Below are 22,003 nucleotides of genomic sequence, written 5' to 3' on the forward strand. Positions count from 1 at the left end.
ACTTTTGTTCTTCTCAATAACACAAACTAATCTAGGTCTGCGTCTATGTTTACTTGAGGAAAAGATGTGGGTTGATTTCATAGCAGATGACACATTTACTCTTAAAGTTGAAGCAACTGCAATAATATACTGTCACATTAGGTAAGACAGTGCATAAATATATGAACATAAAAGTATATTTTATGTAACTGGACTACTACTTAAATTAATTCAAGTAATCATTCTTTTAACGCTAGTATTCTAGTTCAGATGGGCCAGTTAGGTATGTTTCATGGTAGATATTAGGAAAAAAAAGACATTATAAAAAGTTTTTCCATTCCAGTAAAAAGTACCAGCTCACTGTCATGGAATTTATGGAATTATCAGGTAATCATGTGTTTTTTTTCATCTGCTGTATGGCAAGCAAAAGTGTTTGCTGTAGTACAGGTCAGTCTGTTCTGACTAATTAACTTTTTTATGTCATGGTATGTTGCCTTTTCAAAAGGAGACCCAAAATAAAATTTAAGGCCAGAAAATAATCTGACTCAAAAAGCATAGCTACAGAGTTTAATTGAGAAATTTAGAAATATAAAATAATGTTAGAAACTGCATTTTGAAGACATGAGATGAAGCTTGTGGTAAAGGAGCAGGCACTATTACCATTTTAAGAACCAGACACGTCATTACAGTAGGTTTTAGGTGTGCATGTGGATGAATCGTATTGTTTCTCTCTGAAGTTATGCAACCAGTGTCTGTACTATGACTTTTTAAAAATATATTTATTCGTTCATATTGTCCACATATTTACATGATGTACCTCCATCTAAGGAGCACCTTGACTCCTAAATGCATTGCATATAAAAGAGGAAATATTTTTGTTTTCTAATTTGAGAGAAAGGTTATAAACACCGAAATAATGGTAAAAATAGTTTTAAGTAGAATATTTTACCGAACATTACTTCATGAACGAGCTGGCATTGAACCACCCTCAACATCAATATCACAACTCTGACCATTCTAATCAGATTCCAGTAAACCCTGCTAAGCCCAGAATAGGGCGGGGCCAGGTAGTGGGCGGAGTTGGGCGTCAGTTGGGCGTGGTCAGATAAACTAGCTGAAAAATAGCTCCATCTTCTGGACAAATTCAAGAACCACATAAACTCTTTCGTTTAAGACAACCCACATGGCATCTGTATTTAAAATTGTAGAAAAAAAGTTAAATATTTCCTATAATTAACTATACTCACTAAAAGTTAGAGATACTCAGCTTTTTGTATGTCAGAATGAACCTAAAATCCACAATAACCTTCTACTTCAATGTCAAACATTTGTGATATAGCAACTTATCATCAACTTTATTACATTTTCTGAAGATTTAACATCCTCAACTTTTTGTGAGTAGTATATATTATTAGAAAAACATAATACAACCTTCTTTGTAAACATTTTATTTTTCTCAGCCACAAATTTTTTGTTAATCTTCACAGTTATGGTTGAGCTACTTCAGCAAAAAATAAACAAATAAATAAAACACCAACAAGACATCATTAATGTTCCAGGCTTTAAACACCTGGTTAACAGGTACTGAGATCCTTTATTGGTATTATTTTGTGCACAGGTTCCTGTACTTCTACAAAAACATATAGCATTGAGCACCCTCAAGAAGAACTAATAACCATGTAGTAGAAAAACAGAGAGCATCATGTTGTAGCTCCACTAGAAAACCAACAGATGACTGGTAAATGATAAGAAATCCTAACAAGATACAGAGGAAAACTATAAGAAATGTATTCAGTATAACTTGGACGACAACTGGTTCAGTTGGGTAGCTATGAATCCAACACGCGGCATGATTCTTGTACTGACACAAAGACAGGCTGTGAGGTGTAATCCACCCTCACTATACAGTGAGTGGTTATAATTCTACTTTTAGTCCTGGAAAAATTCCTCATGGGAGGTTTGAATTGGCAGAACTTCAGAATAATGACCCGTCAGTGTGGTTTATATTTGCAGCCTGATCTCATGGCAATGCACATAGCATGCCATTTTGGACATTTTTTGCATGTATTTTGTATGATGTTAAGTTTTTTGCTGTATTACACTCACCAGGTGCGTTATCTGGTACATATTGCTAAAACCAGGTTGGGCCCCCTGTTGCCTATCTGCATTAATTCCTTGTGACATAGCTTGTCATGTTCAAGACACCAGTTGGAGGGGATTTTAGCTTTGTGACATGGTGCATTATCCTGCTGGAAGTAGTCATCAGAAGATGCTACACTGTGGTCATAAAGAGGTGGATGTGGTCAGAAGCAGTACTCAGGTAGACTGTGGTGTTTAAACCATGTTATGTTGGTTCTATGGGGCCCAAAGTGTGCCAAGAAAATATCTCCCACACCATTACACCTTGACTAGCCAGTCATTGAATATAGCAAGGTGAAGTCATGCTTTCATGTTGTTTCCACCAAATTCGGAGCCTACCATCTGAATGTTGCAGGTGAAATTGAGACTTATCAGACCAGGCAACATTTCCATTTTCTATTTTCCAGGTTTGGTGAGTCTGTGTGAATTTTAGCCCCAGTTTCCTGTTCTTAGCTGGGAGGAGTGCCCCCCTCTGTGGTCTTCTGCTGCTTCAAGTTTGGATGTGTTGTGCAGTCAGAGATGGTATTCTGCATATCTTGATTGGAACCAGTGTTTATTTGAGTTACTGTTGTTTTTCTATAATCTCCAACCAGTCTGCCTATTTTCCTCTGACATCAGCAAGGCATTGTCTAAACAACTGCTCTTTACTGGATATTTTCCTCTTTTTCTTAGAGATGGTTGTGTGAAAATCTCAGTAGATCAGCAGTTTCTGAAACACTCAGACCAACAAACATGCCACGTTCAAAGTCACTTAAACCCCCTTCTTCCTCATTCTGATGCTCAGTTTGAACTTCAACAAGTTATCTTGACTTGGTCATGTCTACATGATAAATGTGTTGAGTTGCTGCCGTGTGATTGGCTGATTAGCTATTTATATTAATGAATGGGAATAAATGTTTCCCAATACAGAGACCAGTTATTTGACATAATCTAAATAATACTGAAAATGGTTTGGATAGAAGGGTTTGGAGACATGTGATCCTCTCACAGTGCATAGTGTTAAATGGTAACCAACACTACAATAACATGACACACGAGCAATAAAAGTCTATTTTTATTCATTTTCATAACGCAAGTCATTGGCTGCATTAGTATTTGCTAAGCGTTTTCCCTTATAGTTTTATTTGATCACTTCAGAACAGTGTCATCGTTTTAAAAGTAGCCTCATGAAAAACCGAGTTGGGAGACACTAGATTGTGAAATATTGACCCCAGCCCCAAAACAATGATTATATATTCACAATCCTTTGCTGCACAGTTTACTGTAAAAACAGAAGACTAGTTGTTTTCTTTCTAATTTAAGTTAAATCAGTTTACATGATAAACACAGTCCCACATTGTGTTCTTCGTCTTTCCTTTTCTTGTTGTGAAACCAGTCCTCAGAATGAATAAGATTATGCCCAAGCTTTTAGCGACCTCTAGCAGTAGATTCTGACTAAATTTATTTTGTTTATTTATGTCTCTAAACAGAGCGACAGTGAGCATTTGTGGCACTTTGCCCAAAGCTTTATGGTTTCTGTTAAGTGTTTACCATATTTCCCTTATGGATTTGTGTAAAATAATCCATTTAAACTGTAAGACAAGAAAATAAAAAAATAAAAAATAATCAGTTTATTTATACATCTTCAAACATTTGGATTTTTTAAAGAAAAACGTTTTCTTGAAATAATAAAATAAAAGAAAATCTAAAAAAAAAATGATAAAGCTAGATGTATAAATAAAGCATAACCTTTATATTTAGTCACTTTAAGACCTCTTTAGGAAGTGATGTCAAATTCTGGTCTACAAGGGTCTCTGGCTTGAAGATTTTAGGTGTTTTAATTAGACAACAATGCACAGCCCTGCTCCTTGCCCTAACTTAATGTATGTATCCTAACATTTTATACAACATGTTTTCAATCTTAAAGAACATTACCCTGTCCTCATGATTTAAATGAGTCATCCTGCTGGAAAAACTTGTGTAAATGTTGAGTATTTGGGAAAGACTTTAAAATTAAAAGTATAGCGCTGACAGCTTTTTTACATACTGCAGCTCTGGCGCCACCTTCTGGTCAAACAGTGTTTTTTTTTTTTTTTTTTTTTTTTTTTTACCGTGCGTCATCCCTGCAGCACGTTTTTCCTCCTTACACCTCAAATTAAATAAAACTGATTTTCCTACTTACAATAATATTTATAGTTATAGATACAGTTCATGAAACCGATAGTTGTAATTTACTTCTGACAAATTGTAAAATAATTAAGATTTTAAAGATCTTATAAATCAAGTAAATTAATTTCTCTTCAAAATCTTATCAATCAGTATTTTGTCCCAATAGAAAAAAGGAAATATATAAAATTGTTTACTCAGTGGACCTGCTTGTTTAGAACAACTCCAGAAAGGAGGGTCAACTAAGTCTAAAAAGAAAAAGAAACTCTGGATTAATTTACATTTGGAGAGAGAAATTTTCATTCAAGCATAAGGGGAATATGAAGGGGTATTTAATTTTAAAAAAGGAACACTGCTGCTGCTAAGAATAGAGAAGCATCATGTAAGAAAACTGCTACCTGAGTTAATATGGAAGTTTAAATCCACTTGTCGGTGTCAAATATTTGACCTCATTAAAATAGTTAAATGTGGGTTAAAAATAAAGTCTTGATTTTATTTAGATTCGATTTCCCCAGGGAAAATACACATGGCAGAAACTGAAAGTTAAGTATAAAGACATCTTTTAGAAAGGTGATGTACTAGGCTGGGCATCTTTTATTTTTATTTCACACTAGTTGGTATAAAAATGATATATTCAGTGGCTACTTCTATCTAGTAAATTAAACACCCAACAAACTCTGTTTTAACTCATACATACTCAGTACATGTCTTCTCACGTGATATATATATATTATATACTGAAGTTGATGCTACACAGTCAATGTATCATTAACTTGTCATGTGTCCGGTGTCATCTTGGTCTAATGATGCTGAAGTGGACTCTTTAGATGCAAACTGTCATTGAACCAGAACATTTACTGATCCGTTCATGGTTCAGATACTTATTTTTAGGTTTTTGTGGTTAATCATGTTGTTAGAGAACAGCTTGTTATAAAATGAGGACTTTAACATTGAAAAGTTGTACAATGAAATTAAGTTCACCTATAAAGGTTATGATGACATTATTTATATATATATATATATATATATATATACTTCATAGGCTGTTGGATCTATTTTATTTGAGTAAGGCCAGGTGTGTTGAAGCATGGAGTCATTGAAAACCTGCAGGACAGCAGCCTTGAGGACTAACTTTGGACAAGTCTCCCACAGAGGGTCTGACCTTCTTCAGAACTTAAATGATGGGACCACACCAGTCCCAACACCCATCATGGACACAACTAATATTTTATAGTGAACAAAGTAGTTGAGGGGGGGATAAAATGTGGTGAAACCAGTTATCCTGGTTTAAAGAGGACCAAGTGTTCTGGAGTAAGAGGTCCTGGTTAAGTCTGGAGTAAATTACCATCAAAACTACACTTTCACCGTTGGAAGAAAGGTTGTCTTCTACCTCAAGCTGGTGAATAAAAAAGAAAATTCCCACCGCACTGAGGGAGCCCCGTGACTGCATCACGTCAAAGCGGCTCTGCTTTCATCATCAAGCTTCCTGCCCCTAAACTCCCAGAGAACCATAAAATACAAAGACCGCTCACTCGGACATTATTTTAGAATCTAGAATCGTAACTGACTTGCGACTCCACGCTGGACTATAACATAGAAGGCTATGTATATATCCATAAAAAAAGTAAATAAAAGTAGATAACTGTGACAGATATATTGAATATATTTAACTTATCTTCTTCATAAAATCCAACTAGTAAATCTTTGAAAACGCACAGAAGAAATACAATTACAATCCATATTAAATTACAAAAATGCTTTACTAGAATGAAAAAAAAGTATTTTTTAAAAGAAATGGTAGAGAAACATATTTAAGTAGATTCTTTTAATAAAGACATTTAAATCTTTAGGAGATTTAAGGGAGCATATTCCAGTTGATACTCTATTTTTTCAGAGTTTAGGGATAACTAAACAAAAAATTAAAAAGAAATTAAAATACTACAAAATGTGATGGAAAGCCGTTAATCAGTTAAATTTTTTTTAAACTACAAACTAGTTGGTGATTATGAGAATTGCGCATGCGCTCTGATTTGTTAACTGGAAAATGTTCAACAATTTCGCAACGGAGTGACTCATCATCTCAACAAATTTTCTCTGGTTTATCGTAAGCGGGTGCTACTGTCTGCTCTCCATAAAGGACGTTACCCTTGTTGAAGTTTAACTGAAGAGGTAAGTTTTTTGAGTCATTCCCTCCTACAGCCTATAGCATCCCCCAAGGAGGAAGACAGAGGTAAGAGCGGCGTCTTTGCTATAGTGTTTTCGTTAGCTTAAATGGTCCTCAGTTAAGCTGGATAAGAAAGCCTCTCATCCTGTCAGTGAGAATAGCTAGGTATTGTCGCGCTCGGGGTTATTACCTGTAACACGAGCATTTCCAAAGAAGTTTATCTTGTTCTCATGTTTCTAAATTGTGGTGACACTGCTGTCACATTATCAACATCGTGCTCGTCAACTAGCTCCCTAACACACATACACACAACAAAACGGAGGAAACGGGAAGAAGCTCGAGGGTTTCAACTGTTGGTACGTCAGAATGATTAATAAATCCGATGTGTCGAGTCTTCCAATACATCACAAAACTACAGAAATTATGCAGCTTCATATTATTGTAAAAGGTACAAAAACAGGAGAAAAGGTTTTATAATGTGATTTTACACGTTTCAGACTTGCAAATGGCTAGCATTACAACAGCTGCTTTAGAAACAATTGCAGCATGGATGAGAGATATTGATGTTCAGCCTTTCCATGTCGATAAATGGCTAAATTATGTACAGAAATTATTTAAATTTGGAATTTTTCCTGAATGAACGACTTTCATATGAAGTCACACTTACTATGACGATAAATCTGGCCATAACCATCACCATTATTAATCATTTGATCACATTGCTGTAATACACAATTTACTTATAGGATGTCCGATTTTTTTAGGGTGTTCTTGAAGTAAACATCCTCCAATGGAATCAAACTGACAATTTTCAGCTGCAGGTAAATTCAGTTGAATTAAAAACAATTAATTAAGTTAATTAAAAAGCAGTTTATAAATGTAATCATTTATGCAAGTAGATAAAATAAAAACAATTAAATTTACAAGTGAACTTAAATAAAAATATATGAAATAAAATTTAATTAAAAATTATGATCAAATTAATGAACTTAAATTAAAATTAATTTCTTAAAATCAATAGAAAAAATAAATACAATAACAAACAAATGAAAATGATCATATAAAAAAGGGTCTTTGGTTCAGATTGCAAAATATGAAGATATACTTGTGTCATTTTAAAGAAATGTTTGTCAGTAACAAAGCTTTGTTCCTATGTGTCGTCCTTACTTTAATTATATAGAACATTTTGTTTTGCACATGGTAAACTTTATCCCTGTAGATTACAAATATTGCAACCGGTTTATTGACATATGACCAAAGACCAAATATTTGCTAAGAAAGAGAAAAAAATCTGCCTTACAAAACAAACCGATGTCTCTTATCAGCAAAGAAATGAACACACTAGCCTGGTTGTTATCATTACTCCTAGCATGTTAGAATGACATAAGTATTGTCTTCTCTTGCTTTCTGAACAGAACAAGGACCTGCAGTCCTAGAGGAATGAAGATTTACCGGTCAGAGCTATGACTGGGAAGAAAAAGCAGGCGAGATAAATTGCATTGGAGACACAACAACTCGTATTCATTCGCTTAAGTTATCATTCTTCTCTATGGAGCAAGAAGGAGCTGCGGCTCGTGAGGATGCAGGCTCCCAGCTGATGTACAGAATAGAGCGTCCAGTATACGATGAAGCCTTCATCAGGAAGCAACTTCTCCACCGCAAAAAACAGTCCACCTCCTTCCGACAGAGGCTGGCAGAGAAGTTCCAGTAAGTCCAGTAAGATTTCATCCACACAAGGCAAAAAAAAAAAGTAGTCTTACAGGGTTCACTTTAGTATGTTTCTCTTCTTCATTGTAGTGAGATATTTTATAGCCTAAATGATTATTAGGTTTACTGATTAACTGGTTAGTTAATTAAATAGGAATTCCAAACCTAAACCAAGACACGTTTTTTAATCAACATGTCTAATACTTTTTTTAATCATCTTGCTAAGGAAACACAAACAAACTGCCAATTGCCTAATCATCTTGGCAAAGATAAGGATGATGGAAAAATGCAGCCATACAGGATAAACTGTATGAATGACCTCTAGTCAGGCTAGATTACAATCTGACAAGTATCTGCTTGAATGTGAGGTGTTCTTAAAGTAGCAAATAATTGGTTTAATTTGAGTTTTTTTTTTTTTTTTTTTTTTTTTTTTTATTATTTCACCAAATAAGTCAGTAAAATGTCAGATTTTTTTTTTTTTTTTTGCATTTTTTTTAACTTTATTTTTTAAAATTTTTTATTTTATTTTATGTTTTTTTTTGTTTGTTTGTTTTTTTTTTATAAAAAATATGGCAGAATGTGAGAAAATGCATCTAGGATTTTAAACTAAAATATGCAAACTTATTTAGTTGAAAATAATACTTAATGAATAATCAAACAGAAATTTTGCTATATAGAATCTTAGCAGAACTAATTTTACATTATTGACCCAACTCTTTGCTGTACTTTTATCAGAATAAAATCCCCTAAATGTCTATTTTTCCCCCATGTTTTGGAGAACCTACAGCATCTTGCAAGTCTTGAGCCACTTTTCATTTCTTTGTATTTTTCTTCCAAGCAGCCAGACTTTCTCATAACATTTTAAAATGTTCTTGAGCAGTAGTTCTTCAGACTTTTCTTTACACATCAGCTGCATTTGTTTTCAGACTAGTCCTTGTACTTAAATATTTTAAGAAGAATATGTTTTTTATCCACTTCAGTTTACAGCGATCTATTAAACATTTAAAAAAAAAAAAAAAAAAAGCATCTAACCTTGGGGATAAATCAGTGTTGTATCTTAGATAACTTAAAGTCCCACATTTTAGATGCTATCTTTAGGTACGTTTAATAGCAGCTTGAAAAAACAAAAATTCAGTGTTTCTTCCGATTTCTTAAGTTGCATCTAAATTAAAATCCTAGAGATTAACAGTTTGACAGACATGACTTGTTGCATCACCTCAGTTAAAGGTTGAAGAAAAACTGTAGAGCAAATTATTTGGAAGCATCTGGAAGCCGTGCCCTTAAAAAAAAAAGTAGGAAAAAGACCTAACACAAGACCTGAAAGATGCATTTAATCCTTTGGTTGATATAGAGATTGTCTCCATGGAAACATGGCTGTCAACAAGCATTTTTTTAAGGAAGGGGAACAAGGAGAAAAGGTTGAGGTATACCGAAGGACACAAGAAGTGATGAATCTTCCCCTCAACCTTTAATTAAACAGCGTGAGGTGGTCTTGACAGCCAGCATCCTTGGAAAGTCCTTCAAGAAGCCTTTAGAACTATTTGTGAAGTCTAAAAGAAATTACAAAGAAGCTTGTCTAAGACGGTTCAGACTGAGTTGAAGAATATATACACTACTCACAAAAGTTAGGGAACTTTTGGGTGAAATGTACAGAAAATGTAAAAAGATGCTACACAGATACTACATCATGAATGTAAGACATGTAAGTAAAATCATATGATGATAATTCCTTCATCTAAAATAACTCACTGAAACAACACCCAACAACAGTGGTGGGTGTAATTCGATGTAAAATGTCAATGTATCATTAACTTTTCATGTGTCCGGTCGTCTTGGTCTAATGGTGTTTAAATGTGGAGCGGATGCTGAAGTGGACTGTTTAGATGCAAGCTGTCATTGAACCAGAACATTTACTGATCTGTTCATGGTTCAGACAATTATTTTTAGTCTTTTTTTCGTAGTTAATCATCTCGTTAGAGAACAGCATGTTATGAAATAAGGACATAAGCAGTGAAAAGTTGTAAAAAAAAGTTATAGAAAACATTTGATTTTACCCAAAATCTAAGCAGGTTCTGATGAAGTCAAATGAGCACTTTTTGGCTGGATGTGAAAGTGAATGATTATCTTGTCTGTCTGTACTCACTAAGACATGCTTATTTTTTAGGGGGTTTAGGTAATTAGGAAGCTGGTGGGTCCTTGAACTATAGGCTGACAAGCTGGACTGCATAATGATACAAATGTTTATCTCCATTTTACAGATGTTCATCAGAAAGGGCCAAGGCCATAGCTCTGAGTTTCCTGCCTATTTTAACATGGCTACCATCCTATCCAGTCAAGCAGTATCTCTTTTCCGATGTGGTCTCAGGGCTCAGCACAGGAGTTGTGCAGCTCCCACAAGGTCAGTACCCTGCAGTTCCTCTGCACCACCACGGCAGCCGTGAGCTAAGCCGGTCACCTGGAATAATATGAGGGTAACTAAGTGTGTAGGGCCAGCTGTCAACTCCTGTGGGTCTGTTTTTGACTTCATGCTGCCTTTGTTTTGGCATCACTGTGACTCTGACATTGTGATGCAATCGCTTGGCTTCTGGGATTGTTTGTTTTAAAGTCTGTTTTTCTTCTGCTCTACAGGGTTAGCCTATGCTATGCTAGCTGCTGTGCCTCCAGTCTATGGACTGTACTCCTCCTTTTACCCTGTCGTGCTGTATACCATCTTTGGTACATCTAGGCACATATCTGTAGGTGAGTTATCCCTTGTTGAGCCTTGCTTTGTGGGGCATTAAGTATTGCCAAATTGAGCAAAAAGAAGAGAGAAAAAAAATCAATATTTTCTGTTTGCATTATTTCCCAATGTGTGCATTTCTGCAAGGTCATAACCACAAGTACACGTTACAGAAGGTTAACATTTTGCATCGATAATTCTTTAAGATCAAGTTTAACCTTGTTCCTGAAGCATATTTAAAGCCAACAAATTAAAAATAACAAAACAAAAAACTCCAATGTCAAATGAAATTTCTAACTTTAACCAACAAGCCAATTTAAGGTTGTAGTCCGTGGTTTTGGAAATAATTCTGGTTCACTATTGTAGGAAAAATCATTTAAGTGGACAAACTAACAAAAACACATTAAAGTGCTTCATACCAGCTAGAAAATCTGTGAAAAGCATGATTGTGAAAAGTTTGACAAAACAGGCACAAAAATATCAGATTCTGAGAAACTCACGAGGATCTTCTTTAATCATAACATCCAGGTACATTTCAAACCAAACAACATCCTCAGGCAGAAGCTGATTCACCCAAAGGTGAACACTCATAAGGGACTTTGTGTATGCACTGCAGTGAGGAGTGCTCAGACCTTTATACAGAAGAGACCAAACAAACACTTCATAAACATATGGCACAATACCAGAGAGCCAGCCTTGCAGGTCAGAATTCAGGTCCATCTGTATCTCAAGGATAATGGACACTCTTTTGAGGACAGTAATGTACAGATTTTGGACAGAACACAAATGGTTGGAGAGAGAGAGAGAGGTGTCAGGGAAGACATTTTTGCTAAAGAATTCACAGGTGATTCCTCAGAAGATTCCTCAGGTGAGTGGAGTCTCTGCTGGTACCAGCAAAGTCCTGAAGAACCGGTCAGATGAGATCTGAAATGTCTTCAAGAACCAAAGAAAATATGTCCAGTTGCCGTTTTTTTAGTTCTTATGACAACACAACTTGTTTTCTCTCTGTTTTTTTTTTTTTTTTTTTATTTTTTTTATTATTGGGGGGTTAAAAAATCCATTTTGCAACTCTTTGTACCCCTCTTCTTACAGTTGTTTGCACATTCCTACAGGAGAAGAAAAATCCATATTGATTGGAGTTTCTTACCTTGCCACTTGTCTAATCTTTAACAAAATACTTCAGAAAGTTTCTTTTTTATTTAGCATTGAAAAGACTTGACGTGATCTTGATCTTTTTCTTAGACATTATATTTTTTAACGACAAAAAATACTTAATCCCATTGTAGTTGGCATGCTTCCTAATCTAAAGGAATGCAGGGTGATGTCAAATGTAATGTTCTTCTTGTATTTACTCTGTAGTCTTGGTACACAGCCAGGGATTCTTTCCATAACCAGTGTCCAATTCACTATCACCAGCCAAGACTGTCAACGCGCTCTGTCTCACACACAAGCATTTGCTAGTGCATGAGATCTTCTGTCACCAAACCTACAGACCGATCGAGATGATGAAATAAAAGATGGAAAGGAAAGCTTTTTATTTCGTTATGATAACCGTTCCCTCTGCTGACGTGAGCAGCATGATTGTAAAGTTTTAGTGGCCACACCTTGTGACTCCTCATTTACCTTGAAATCATTAAATCATCTCAAATGGCATCTGACTAACACACACAATAAAAACCACCTCACACATTCGAAACAAAAGAGCTGATGAAAAATAAGCAGTGAACACACAAACAGGAAGTAGCTGGAAAATGGCCTCTGTCCAAACTTTCCCCCCCTGATTAGCAACATGGTGGGGAAATGATACTTCACATGAAGACAGTGACAGGGAATAACTGGGCAGCTGTTCAAGTGCTGGACACCGTGGCCTTTTCACTCAGGAAATATATAGATGCAACATATTCACTTTAAAGTGCATGACCCCATCGTTCCTCTGGACATCATGTGCTGCTCCAAGGATGAAAATAAATGGGGCGAAGGTGAAGCCCTTCCCTGGGTTTGTGTAAATGCCACCACTGATAAGAGATGTTACTGAATTAAAAACACAAAAAAAAAACACATTTTCTGTAGCACACCAGTTTAAAGCTTTAATCCACTTTTTAGTGAAAGGGTTATTTGTGTAAATCTTACCCATCTTAACTATATTTTATATATATATATATATATATATATATATATATATATATATATATATATATATATAAAATTATAAATTCTGCTTGTTTGAGGTCTTTAATAAAAATAAAAGCCCATTTGTAATGGACAGCAGACCTATTTTAAAGTACAAAAGCATGACTGAGCTTAATACATATTTTGTTTGTCATTAAAAAAACATTTTGGGATACTTGAGACTTAAATCGGCTTGAATGAAGGTCCTTTTAAAAGACCTAAAAAAATGGACAAATCTGTAGATGTTTCTTTGATCACATAAGATTTTTTCTTTTAAACCTACAAACTGTGATGATGTTTATGTATTTTGTGATGTGAAGTTGAGTTCAGTACACATTAAGACAAGCATAAGTTTTAACCATTTCCTCAATTATATTGTGTGAAGTACAAGTTGGGGAAAAATGGTATTTCTAAAACTCGTATGACCCATGCCATGTAAATCAGACCCAAATTAGATGTTTAATAATTAATACTTCCAAAAATGTTGCTAATGAGTTTATCTAGAAAGGCTGCCATGTTTGGTCTGGTCACAATATGGAGTTTAGCTAATTAGCTTCAAACCAGACATTGGAATCCAGCTGATTTCTTTAAAAAAAATATCTGTCTCACTTTATTTATTTATTTTTAGAAGATATCTTCAGATTTGCTTCAAGGGAAATGATAACAAAAGCCTAACAGCCTCTGAAACTTGCATAAGCTCTTGTAGGGATTGCATATTAGCCAGTATTTTGCTCCTGGTGCTTTATAATCCCCATCCCCATGTTGTTCAGTTTGTTAGTGATTCTCCTGATTTCAATTAATGGTAGTCTTAAATCCAGAGTGTGACCTTTTCACACAGTCTGGCTACTGGCTTCAACCACAACAACGGTATCCTGAGCTCAAACTGGAAAATGATGGCGTCTTGATGGGTCCTATAAAAAGTACACCTGCTCAACCTTTTAAAACTAAAGAGCTGATCTAAATTACATGCTGAATGGACAGAAGGAGTGTCAGACCTTTCCACTCATGGAGAGTTGCTGTTTCACATCCTCGCACGCAGTTTAATTGCATTCCAGAGTTGGTTATACATAACATTACAATGCATGTGATAAGTTTGACATAAGATCATAAAGGTGATCTGCTTTTGTCTGCGACCTACAGGAACCTTTGCAGTCATAAGTCTGATGATTGGGAGCGTTGCCGTAAGGGAAGCTCCAGATTCCATGTTTATCCTACCCGCCAATGGCTCCAACCATTCTGAAAGCCTGGATGAGGAGGCTCGTGATGCTAGGAGGGTCCAAGTGGCCGTGGTGCTCACCACCATGGCGGGATTTATTCAGGTCAGTTTGGAAATGTATGGCTAGTTGCGGTCAGTCTACCTTTTTAAAGAGACCATGCCATGTTTGTCTAGTGTTTTCTGGATTGTCTCTGATGTATTGTTGCCTTTTAAAATACTCCATATTTCAGGATTTGAATGCAGCAGAAAGTATTTATCCAGTAATCTTAAATTCTCATTTGCATGACCTGGACACCATGACATCATAGCTCCTGGATTTCTTTGTATGGACAAATTCTCCAGACAGTAGACTCCAAGCTAAAGTGTGCACACTATCCACCACAACCATTTTAAAAGTAGAAGTTTTTGCACAACAAGGAAGTGATCCACAATCACTCAATTTAGTTTTGTTTTGAACACGTCTCCAACTAAAGGCTCAGTGATCTTAGGTCTCTGGTTGTGGTTTATTTCTCATAGCCAGCAACACAAGCGTGAAAATGTTTGGGCACGTTTGCTACACTTCTGGACAACAGTTTTATTACTGTGCTGACTTCAGGGGAGACTTAAGCTAAAACCCAAGGCTGTTTTAGCTACAAAAGTACATGTCTGAACCTGAAAACATCTGTGTTGTCAGTGTTTTGCATATAAGAATATTTTAGTAAAATCATCATGGGTACACGGAGTAAAATGGTATCCAGAGAGGCTAACAGTACTTTGTGTTGACACATTTATTCACTGGACAACTAAAAGTATCCATTTGTTGCTTCTACAGCGACTCAGAAAAAAATAGAGTACTCACACAAGCAGTCATAGATGGCATTTACCAACCCCCACACACGTCATAGATTGTGTACAAAGAAAAACAATTAGCAACTTGAGCCTCAAGTAAGTGTGTAAGCATCATTACGCTTCTTACTATTTGCACCACATAGGTGACATAATGCTGATATTCTGTAATATTGTATGGTTGCATTTGAGTTGATGTCATGCTCGAAAATTTAGTGTGTTTGTCAAAAGTTTTCCCTTATTTACGAGTTGTGGGAGCTTACTAAACCGCAAATGAGGTAGTGCACATTCATTAGGACACTTCCTATAGGAGAAAGCTCTTCCTTGTTCTGAAATAATTACAGTCTAGAGCCGTGTTTCTCAATCCTGATCCTCCGGAACGACTGCCCTACATGTTTTAGAGGTAAACCCTACTTAAACACTAGAATTAAATGAGCGGCTCATTAACAGGCTTGCAAAGAAATTTATGAGGAAGTTCATTAATCTGAATCAGGTGTGTTGGAGTATGAACACGTCTAAGGCATGGAGGGCAGTGGGTCCTGAGGACCTGGATTGAGAAACACTGGTCTAGGGGTACCTAAGATCAAGAATTAAATGACTGAAAATGATCTGCTTAAACTCCCCAGGATGGCTGTTACTGGTTCCAACAATGCTCCCACATTTTCCCACACTAAGAAATGACTGTTTACCCAAAGCAGCGGGATGCCCGAATCACTGTTGATGTATCATCTTGATATGAATGTTTTTATTTCAAACAAAACAATCCCTTTTAAATATTTGCTGAACTTCTTCTTCTTTCTTTTTAGATTGTTCTTGGACTTCTTAGGTTTGGCTTTGTGGCAATCTATCTCACAGAGCCTCTGGTGCGAGGCTTCACTACTGCAGCATCCATGCATGTTGTCATCTCCCAACTCAAATATTTACTGGGGGTGAAAACTCAGCGTTTCTCTGGACCCCTGTCTGCGATTAATGTGAGTTCCTAAAGGATTTGGTGCTCTTTTCTACTTCCCAGTTCAGATTATGATGGCAATGCAACTTATACTGTTATCCCTGTGTCATTACAGAGCGTCAAAGCGGTACTCTGTGAAATCACAAAAACAAATATTACCACTTTTCTCCTGGGCTTTGCGTGCCTCATATTCTTGTACCTAATCAAAATCGTTAATGAACGCTACAAGAAGAAGCTTCCAGTTCCCATTCCTGGAGAGATTATTGTGGTTATTGTGTCAACCGGGCTCTCTTACGGTTTATCCTTATCAGATAACCACAAGGTGGATATAGTTGGGAAAATACCAAAAGGGTAAGCTGGGAGATTTTGGATCTGAATATACTGTAAAACTGCTGTTCCATATATTTATTGCCATTAAGTGGTTTTAGTCTCCTGTTCTTTACATCTGGATGGATGTACTGCAGCCGTGTTCTTTGTGTTCTCAGGCTCCGCGCCCCTGCTGTCCCAGAATTCTCTCTGTTACCCAATTTGATCACAGACTCATTTGCTGTAGCTGTTGTAGGATTCTCAATGGGCATCTCACTTGCCAAGACCTTTGCCCTGAAGCACAGCTACAGCGTGGAAGGTAACCAGGTGAGTGTGATCCTGGCACAATGAACTCGAGCATGAATCAACTTGTTTCCATGTACTCAAGGCACATCATTAACAGGAAAGATTAACAGGGTTCCTATAAAGTCTTAAAGTATAGAATTTAATTAGTATGGTGTATTAATGAGGGATGTATTCCAGTTAGAGAAAGTCCTGCTTTTGTGCATGTTGGAAAATAGGTACAGAAACTGAATGCAGCCCTCATAAATAACATATATTGAAGTATTTGTTTGTATATTGCCAGTAATGGCTTCATTGAAATATCAGCAATATTGCATGTTTTCTTAATATCATGCAGCCCTGATTCTATATTTGTTTTCATTGCAAGTGTACAGTTTTTATTCATAAGAGGCTAAAAGGCAGAACATATGTGTTCCTTCATTATGGTGAGGGGGAAAAAAAAATAGAACCATAAAATATGGAAAAATTTGAGAGTGGGAAAAGTATGAAACTGAAGCATGTCTAGGGACCTTGCATGTGGGCCAGGGAGGAAAGACAACAACTATGCTCTGCAGGTAGTACTGGGTTATAGTTTCAAAAACAGCTTGCTCTGTTAAATAGAGGAACAAAAAAAAAAAAAAAAAAAACACACAAAAAACAAAAACCTGATTTCCTGTGAAATGTGCAAAGCAGATTCTCTGGCGTGTGTGTTGTATGGATTCTATCAGAGTTCTGTGTGAAAATGTCAGTTATTAAAAAGAAAATACAGGGAAATGGTCACAAAGCAAACAGATTAAAACCATATATTGTAAAGATTATTTCATTAGTTAAATTAAACAGCCTTTCGGGTAAGAGGAGTCAAGCAGGATGCTCGTTAAGACACATTCATTTAAAAGCTGGTATAGGTTGATTCATTAAGAATAAAAAAAGAAAGAAAGTGATATTGGTCATAATAGATAGTGAAACTAAAAGAACCAGTCCTAGAACTTGTTGGTAAACGACCCAGCTCTAAGAACTGAAACCGTGTGGTAAATCAGTTACAAGGAAAGACAAGAATCATCCTCTGAAAGAAGGGGGACTCTCAGAAGACGGGGAGTATAGAGGTACAGACTGACTAAAGCCCTGTTTCCACCAGGGGACCGGGTCGGTAGGCTTTTTTTGACAGGCAAGAAATGGGATGAGTACCTGATTATCAGATCTGACCCATCCTACTTATTTCTTTATAATTATTAGCATTTTCTGGAAGCTATTTAATGTGTTTTATGTTGTTGTTGCTTTGTCTGTTTAACAAACTGTCAGCTATTCCAAACAGTCTGCAGATCAGATTTAGGTTTTCTGGTTGTGAATGAAAGTGCATGTGCTGTTTTCAGGAGCTGATCGCTCTCGGTCTGTGCAACTTCATCAGCTCTTTCTTTCACACCTTTGCCATCACTTGCTCTATGTCAAGGAGTTTGGTGCAGGAGAGCACAGGAGGAAAAACGCAGGTGAGACGCATTCAGTTTCACTACAGGAGTGCCACCATCTCACTATCTCACTGGACTAAATTGGTGTTGTAAAGCCATAATTGGAGATAATGTTTAAACTGTTATTTCTGTGTGTGTGTGTGTGTGTGTGTGTGTGTGTTCAGATTGCAGGGCTCCTGGGATCTCTCGTGGTGCTGCTCGTGGTGGTTGCCATCGGTTTCGTCTTCCAGCCGCTACCTCAGGTGAGCGAAGCAGCGGAGATAACGTCCCACAGCTTCCAGTTTTCTACCTGGTAGCTGAACTAATTTCGTTGTCATGCATCACTTTTCTGCTCTGCTGTTTCCCAGACCGCCCTGGCAGCCATCATCATGGTCAATTTGATCGGGATGTTCAAGCAGTTCAAGGATATTCCCGGTCTGTGGAGGACCAGCAAAATCGAACTGGTCGGTTGCCTTTTGTTTTTGTATTTTGGGCTAAATCGTTTTAGCTTTACTGTTACTGGAGACAAGTATAAAGTGATGACACACCAATCAGATGCTGCAGCTGAATGAGATTTTTCCTTTTTCAGAAGAGGAAGCGTGGACGCTGCTTTTAGCATGCTGACATGACTTTTGTTCTTTTTTTTCTCTTTCAGGCCATCTGGTTGGTTTCCTTTGTAGCATCGGTGCTGTTGGGTCTGGATTACGGCCTCCTGGTAGCCATCATGTTCGCCTTATTAACAGTCATCTACAGGACACAAAGGTACAGCTAACAGGAACAAATACCACATATCTTACAACAATAACACAACTGTAGGAGCAGGTTTCAATGGCTCATTACACTTCTTGTCTTTCAGCCCCAAAAGCTCCCTCCTGGGCTACGTTCCCAACACAGGGTTGTACTATGATGTGGATGAATATGAAGAGGTGAGTGTTTAAGAGAGAACTTCTCCATGGCTGTTAGCCTGAAACCCTTAATGTTCTTTTTTTTTTCTTTGTTCCCAGGCATCAGAGTACGAGGGGATTAAGATTTTCCACTCCAACTCCTCAATCTACTTTGCCAACAGTGACCTTTATGTGAACACGCTCATAGAGAAGGTAATCCCTGCTGCTATGTTGGCAAATGTGTACATTCGTCAGCTAAAAGAAACTTTATATCTGTGCTGTACTTTAAGTCAGGATGTGATGTGTGGTGAACCCTGCAGCGGCTGTTATCTGGATGTTTGAACAGCGTGATGCAGATTGAACATGATATGTTTGAGATCAGCCACAAGAAAGGAAAACAGTCTGAAACAGACCCCCCAAAATTTATTTTGTTCTTCACAGCTTTCAGAAACAAGTTAGGATGCATGAAAGTTTTGTTCTTTTTAGCAGATCTATTCAATGTGACTAATGTATTTACTGCTTTTAATTATCTTTTTACAGACAGGAGTAAACCCCGAACAGTTAAAAGCAGCTCGGAAAGCCCAGAAAAAAAGGCGGAAGGCAAACAGCAACCACAGCTCTCCTCTAAAGATATGTGCCAAGGTGATCTTCCTTTTCCTTCTTTCTCTTCCTGTTTCCTTATAATCTGCTAACACTGACAGCTTTGTTGACTATAAATATGGAGCACGCTGTACTTTTGTTTTCTTTTTCCCCTGTCGTGTATGGACTTGTCTGAAATGCTGCAGTGACTGAAAATCTTGTTTCCCAGACTGAGGGAACGTCTGGCCCTGAGATGATCAATGCTTCTCAAAACTTGAAGAAAAAGATAATTTACTTGCTCAGTGTTTCGTATTCACTTGTAGGAAGGCTAAATAGAAAGGCTTAGCCACACTTAAAGTTCATACTTTTGGGAGACTCACCTCACATCATTATCGTTTTTGACTGCATGGGCTTAGTATCGTGGATGTGATTAATACCTTTTGACACTTGTCAATATAGTTTTTGCAAATTCCCCTCCTCTAAAACTATGTTACTTAAAGTTTCTAATTATATTTTGATGGCAGCGGACTCTGGAGAGGACACAATTTTAGTTTTATTTTATCTTCCCTCTGCATTTGATATTGTTGACCACAGTGTAATGATAAACAGACTGTGCCTATTTTCTAGGCTCTGCAGCTCTAAGCTTCTATCAAATTGTAGTGCAATATGTGAATCTTAACTCTTCAAATGTCTGATAAAAGCAGAACAAAATTAAAGATGTTTTAGTAAAGACAGGTGAGGTCTCCTTTATTGTCATTTAGGCAGTTTGGCACAACCTGTTCTAAACATCTTCCTTCAGGTTTCAGAAGATTAATGACTTGTTTGGGATAGCTGGTGTTATTTGAAGTTGTCATATTTAATGAGATATTTTAGTGTTTTTATTAATCAAATGATACTGTAAGTTTTTCCTTGTGGAGTTCCTCAGGGTGCTGTTTCAGATCCACTTCTCCTCTTTTTCTAAACATGTTCCTGCTAGGCTGAATTATTAATGTTACAGTAATATTTCCCAACAGCTCTATGCTGATGACAGTTCTTTTAGAGCTTGAATTAAACAAATAATCTAGTTTAATCTGACAGAAATGAAAGAAAAATGTCTGAATGACAATTTCCTTCAGTTTAACACTTCCAAACCCCAAACTGCCGGTTCAAAACTTTTATCATTAAATACTGAAATTATTGATGTTGATGATTAAACTACGAATGATTATTCATGCTGCCGTTTCTTCTTCTTTGGATTATTGTAATCTTTTTAACAAATCAGCTTTGGATCATCTTCAGACTGCAGAAAGTAGTTGAAGCATTTTGATACGGCTAAGCCGTGGTGTTTGTATTTTTATTATTTTGACTTGTTATATTCTAACTTCTTATCCTGCTGTAAAGGACTTTGTGATTCTCACTAAACCACTTCTGGTTCTAGTACCAGGACGAGACTGTGACCCATGAGATTTTGCCTCTGAGCTATGAGACACTGGAGCGGAGGAACGGCCAGTTAGAGAATGATTCACTGCATTTATCTTCAGAGGAGGCCGTCTTCCTCAAGCCCTTCGGGTCCATCCACTCCATCATCCTGGACTGGACTAATGCCAGCTTCATCGACTCCGTAGGAGCCAAAGCCATCAAACAGGTTTAATTTTTTACTTGGTATAGACTATGTTCTGGATGACTTGGACACATTTAATAATTTGTTGTGTTTGCCTGTGCAGATAATTAAGGACTATGCTGCAGTGGATGTTAGGGTGGTCATAGCCGGCTGCAACAGTAAGTAATTATTTAATGAACGAAATTAATGGAAGTTTTTAATAGCTCTAATATTAATCCCCTCTCATTTCCTTAAAGGAAACTTGTTGGATGAGCTGGACATGTTACGGTTCTTCACCGGGCACATGACTACAGATGTGGTGTTCCCCACTGTCCATGATGCAGTACTACACTGTAACTCAAATTCCAGCCCACCTACTGATCTGGATGAAACAACCTGACCGAGGGGGGCTCCTGTAAACGAAGACAATCACAGGAGAGACGTCCAGACCCAGACAGCAGATCTGCGGGATGCCCCCAGCTGACCAAAGGTCTCTGACATCCAGCATCACAGCAGAGGAACTGAAGAGCATTTTTATTTTCTTTTAAAAGGGTCTCGAGATTCTCGTAAAATTTAAAGCGTCTAAACCAGCAAGTAAATGTGTGCGTTGAGACTTGCATCTCATAGAAAAAAATAAGTTTCCAGCTGACATTCCAAAAGCCTTGCTCCTTTGCATCTTTTTAGTAGTCCACACAAAGGCAGGAGTATTCAAAGTTGCACTTTTCGTACCTCTGAAGTTCTTCAGACTTGCTGCTGCCTCATTGTCCAAATGACGATGCCAGAATCATCTGGAAGAATCCAGTTTATGCTTTAAATGTGAAACCGACTAATTTTCATGCTGGTACCTAATGTCTGCTATGAAGAAACCATGAGATATGAGTGTTTATAGTTTTAGCTGGTTCCATGTAATTATTTAAGT

The 22,003-nt window shown here is 36.9% G+C and overlaps 1 protein-coding gene across 1 annotated transcript; it reads left to right on the forward strand.

Moving 5' to 3' along the window:
* The first annotated feature begins 6,393 nt into the window (after positions 1 to 6,393).
* Positions 6,394 to 21,624, forward strand: slc26a5 (solute carrier family 26 member 5). The gene is made up of 18 exons (XM_041977716.1): positions 6,394 to 6,493; positions 7,843 to 8,134; positions 10,393 to 10,532; positions 10,763 to 10,873; positions 14,163 to 14,341; positions 15,870 to 16,034; positions 16,128 to 16,363; positions 16,498 to 16,645; positions 17,971 to 18,084; positions 18,228 to 18,305; positions 18,411 to 18,506; positions 18,698 to 18,804; positions 18,899 to 18,968; positions 19,047 to 19,139; positions 19,467 to 19,568; positions 20,923 to 21,129; positions 21,209 to 21,263; positions 21,342 to 21,624. Exons 2-18 carry the CDS (start codon positions 7,977 to 7,979, stop codon positions 21,482 to 21,484), a joined length of 2,202 nt encoding a protein of 733 aa, XP_041833650.1. The 5' UTR covers positions 6,394 to 6,493; positions 7,843 to 7,976; the 3' UTR covers positions 21,485 to 21,624.
* The last annotated feature ends 379 nt before the right edge of the window (positions 21,625 to 22,003 follow it).

This window comes from Melanotaenia boesemani, chromosome 23 (assembly GCF_017639745.1).
Source record: "Melanotaenia boesemani isolate fMelBoe1 chromosome 23, fMelBoe1.pri, whole genome shotgun sequence".
NCBI lineage: Eukaryota > Metazoa > Chordata > Actinopteri > Atheriniformes > Melanotaeniidae > Melanotaenia > Melanotaenia boesemani.

Excerpts from the sequence above, each read along its gene's own strand:
- slc26a5 (XM_041977716.1), top strand. The coding sequence starts at position 7,977 with ATGGAGCAAGAAGGAGCTGCGGCTCGTGAGGATGCAGGCTCCCAGCTG. Across the intron at positions 18,085-18,227 it reads GCACAGGAGGAAAAACGCAG|ATTGCAGGGCTCCTGGGATC; the intron begins GTGAGACGCATT and ends GTGTGTGTTCAG. Across the intron at positions 19,569-20,922 it reads CTCTAAAGATATGTGCCAAG|TACCAGGACGAGACTGTGAC; the intron begins GTGATCTTCCTT and ends TTCTGGTTCTAG.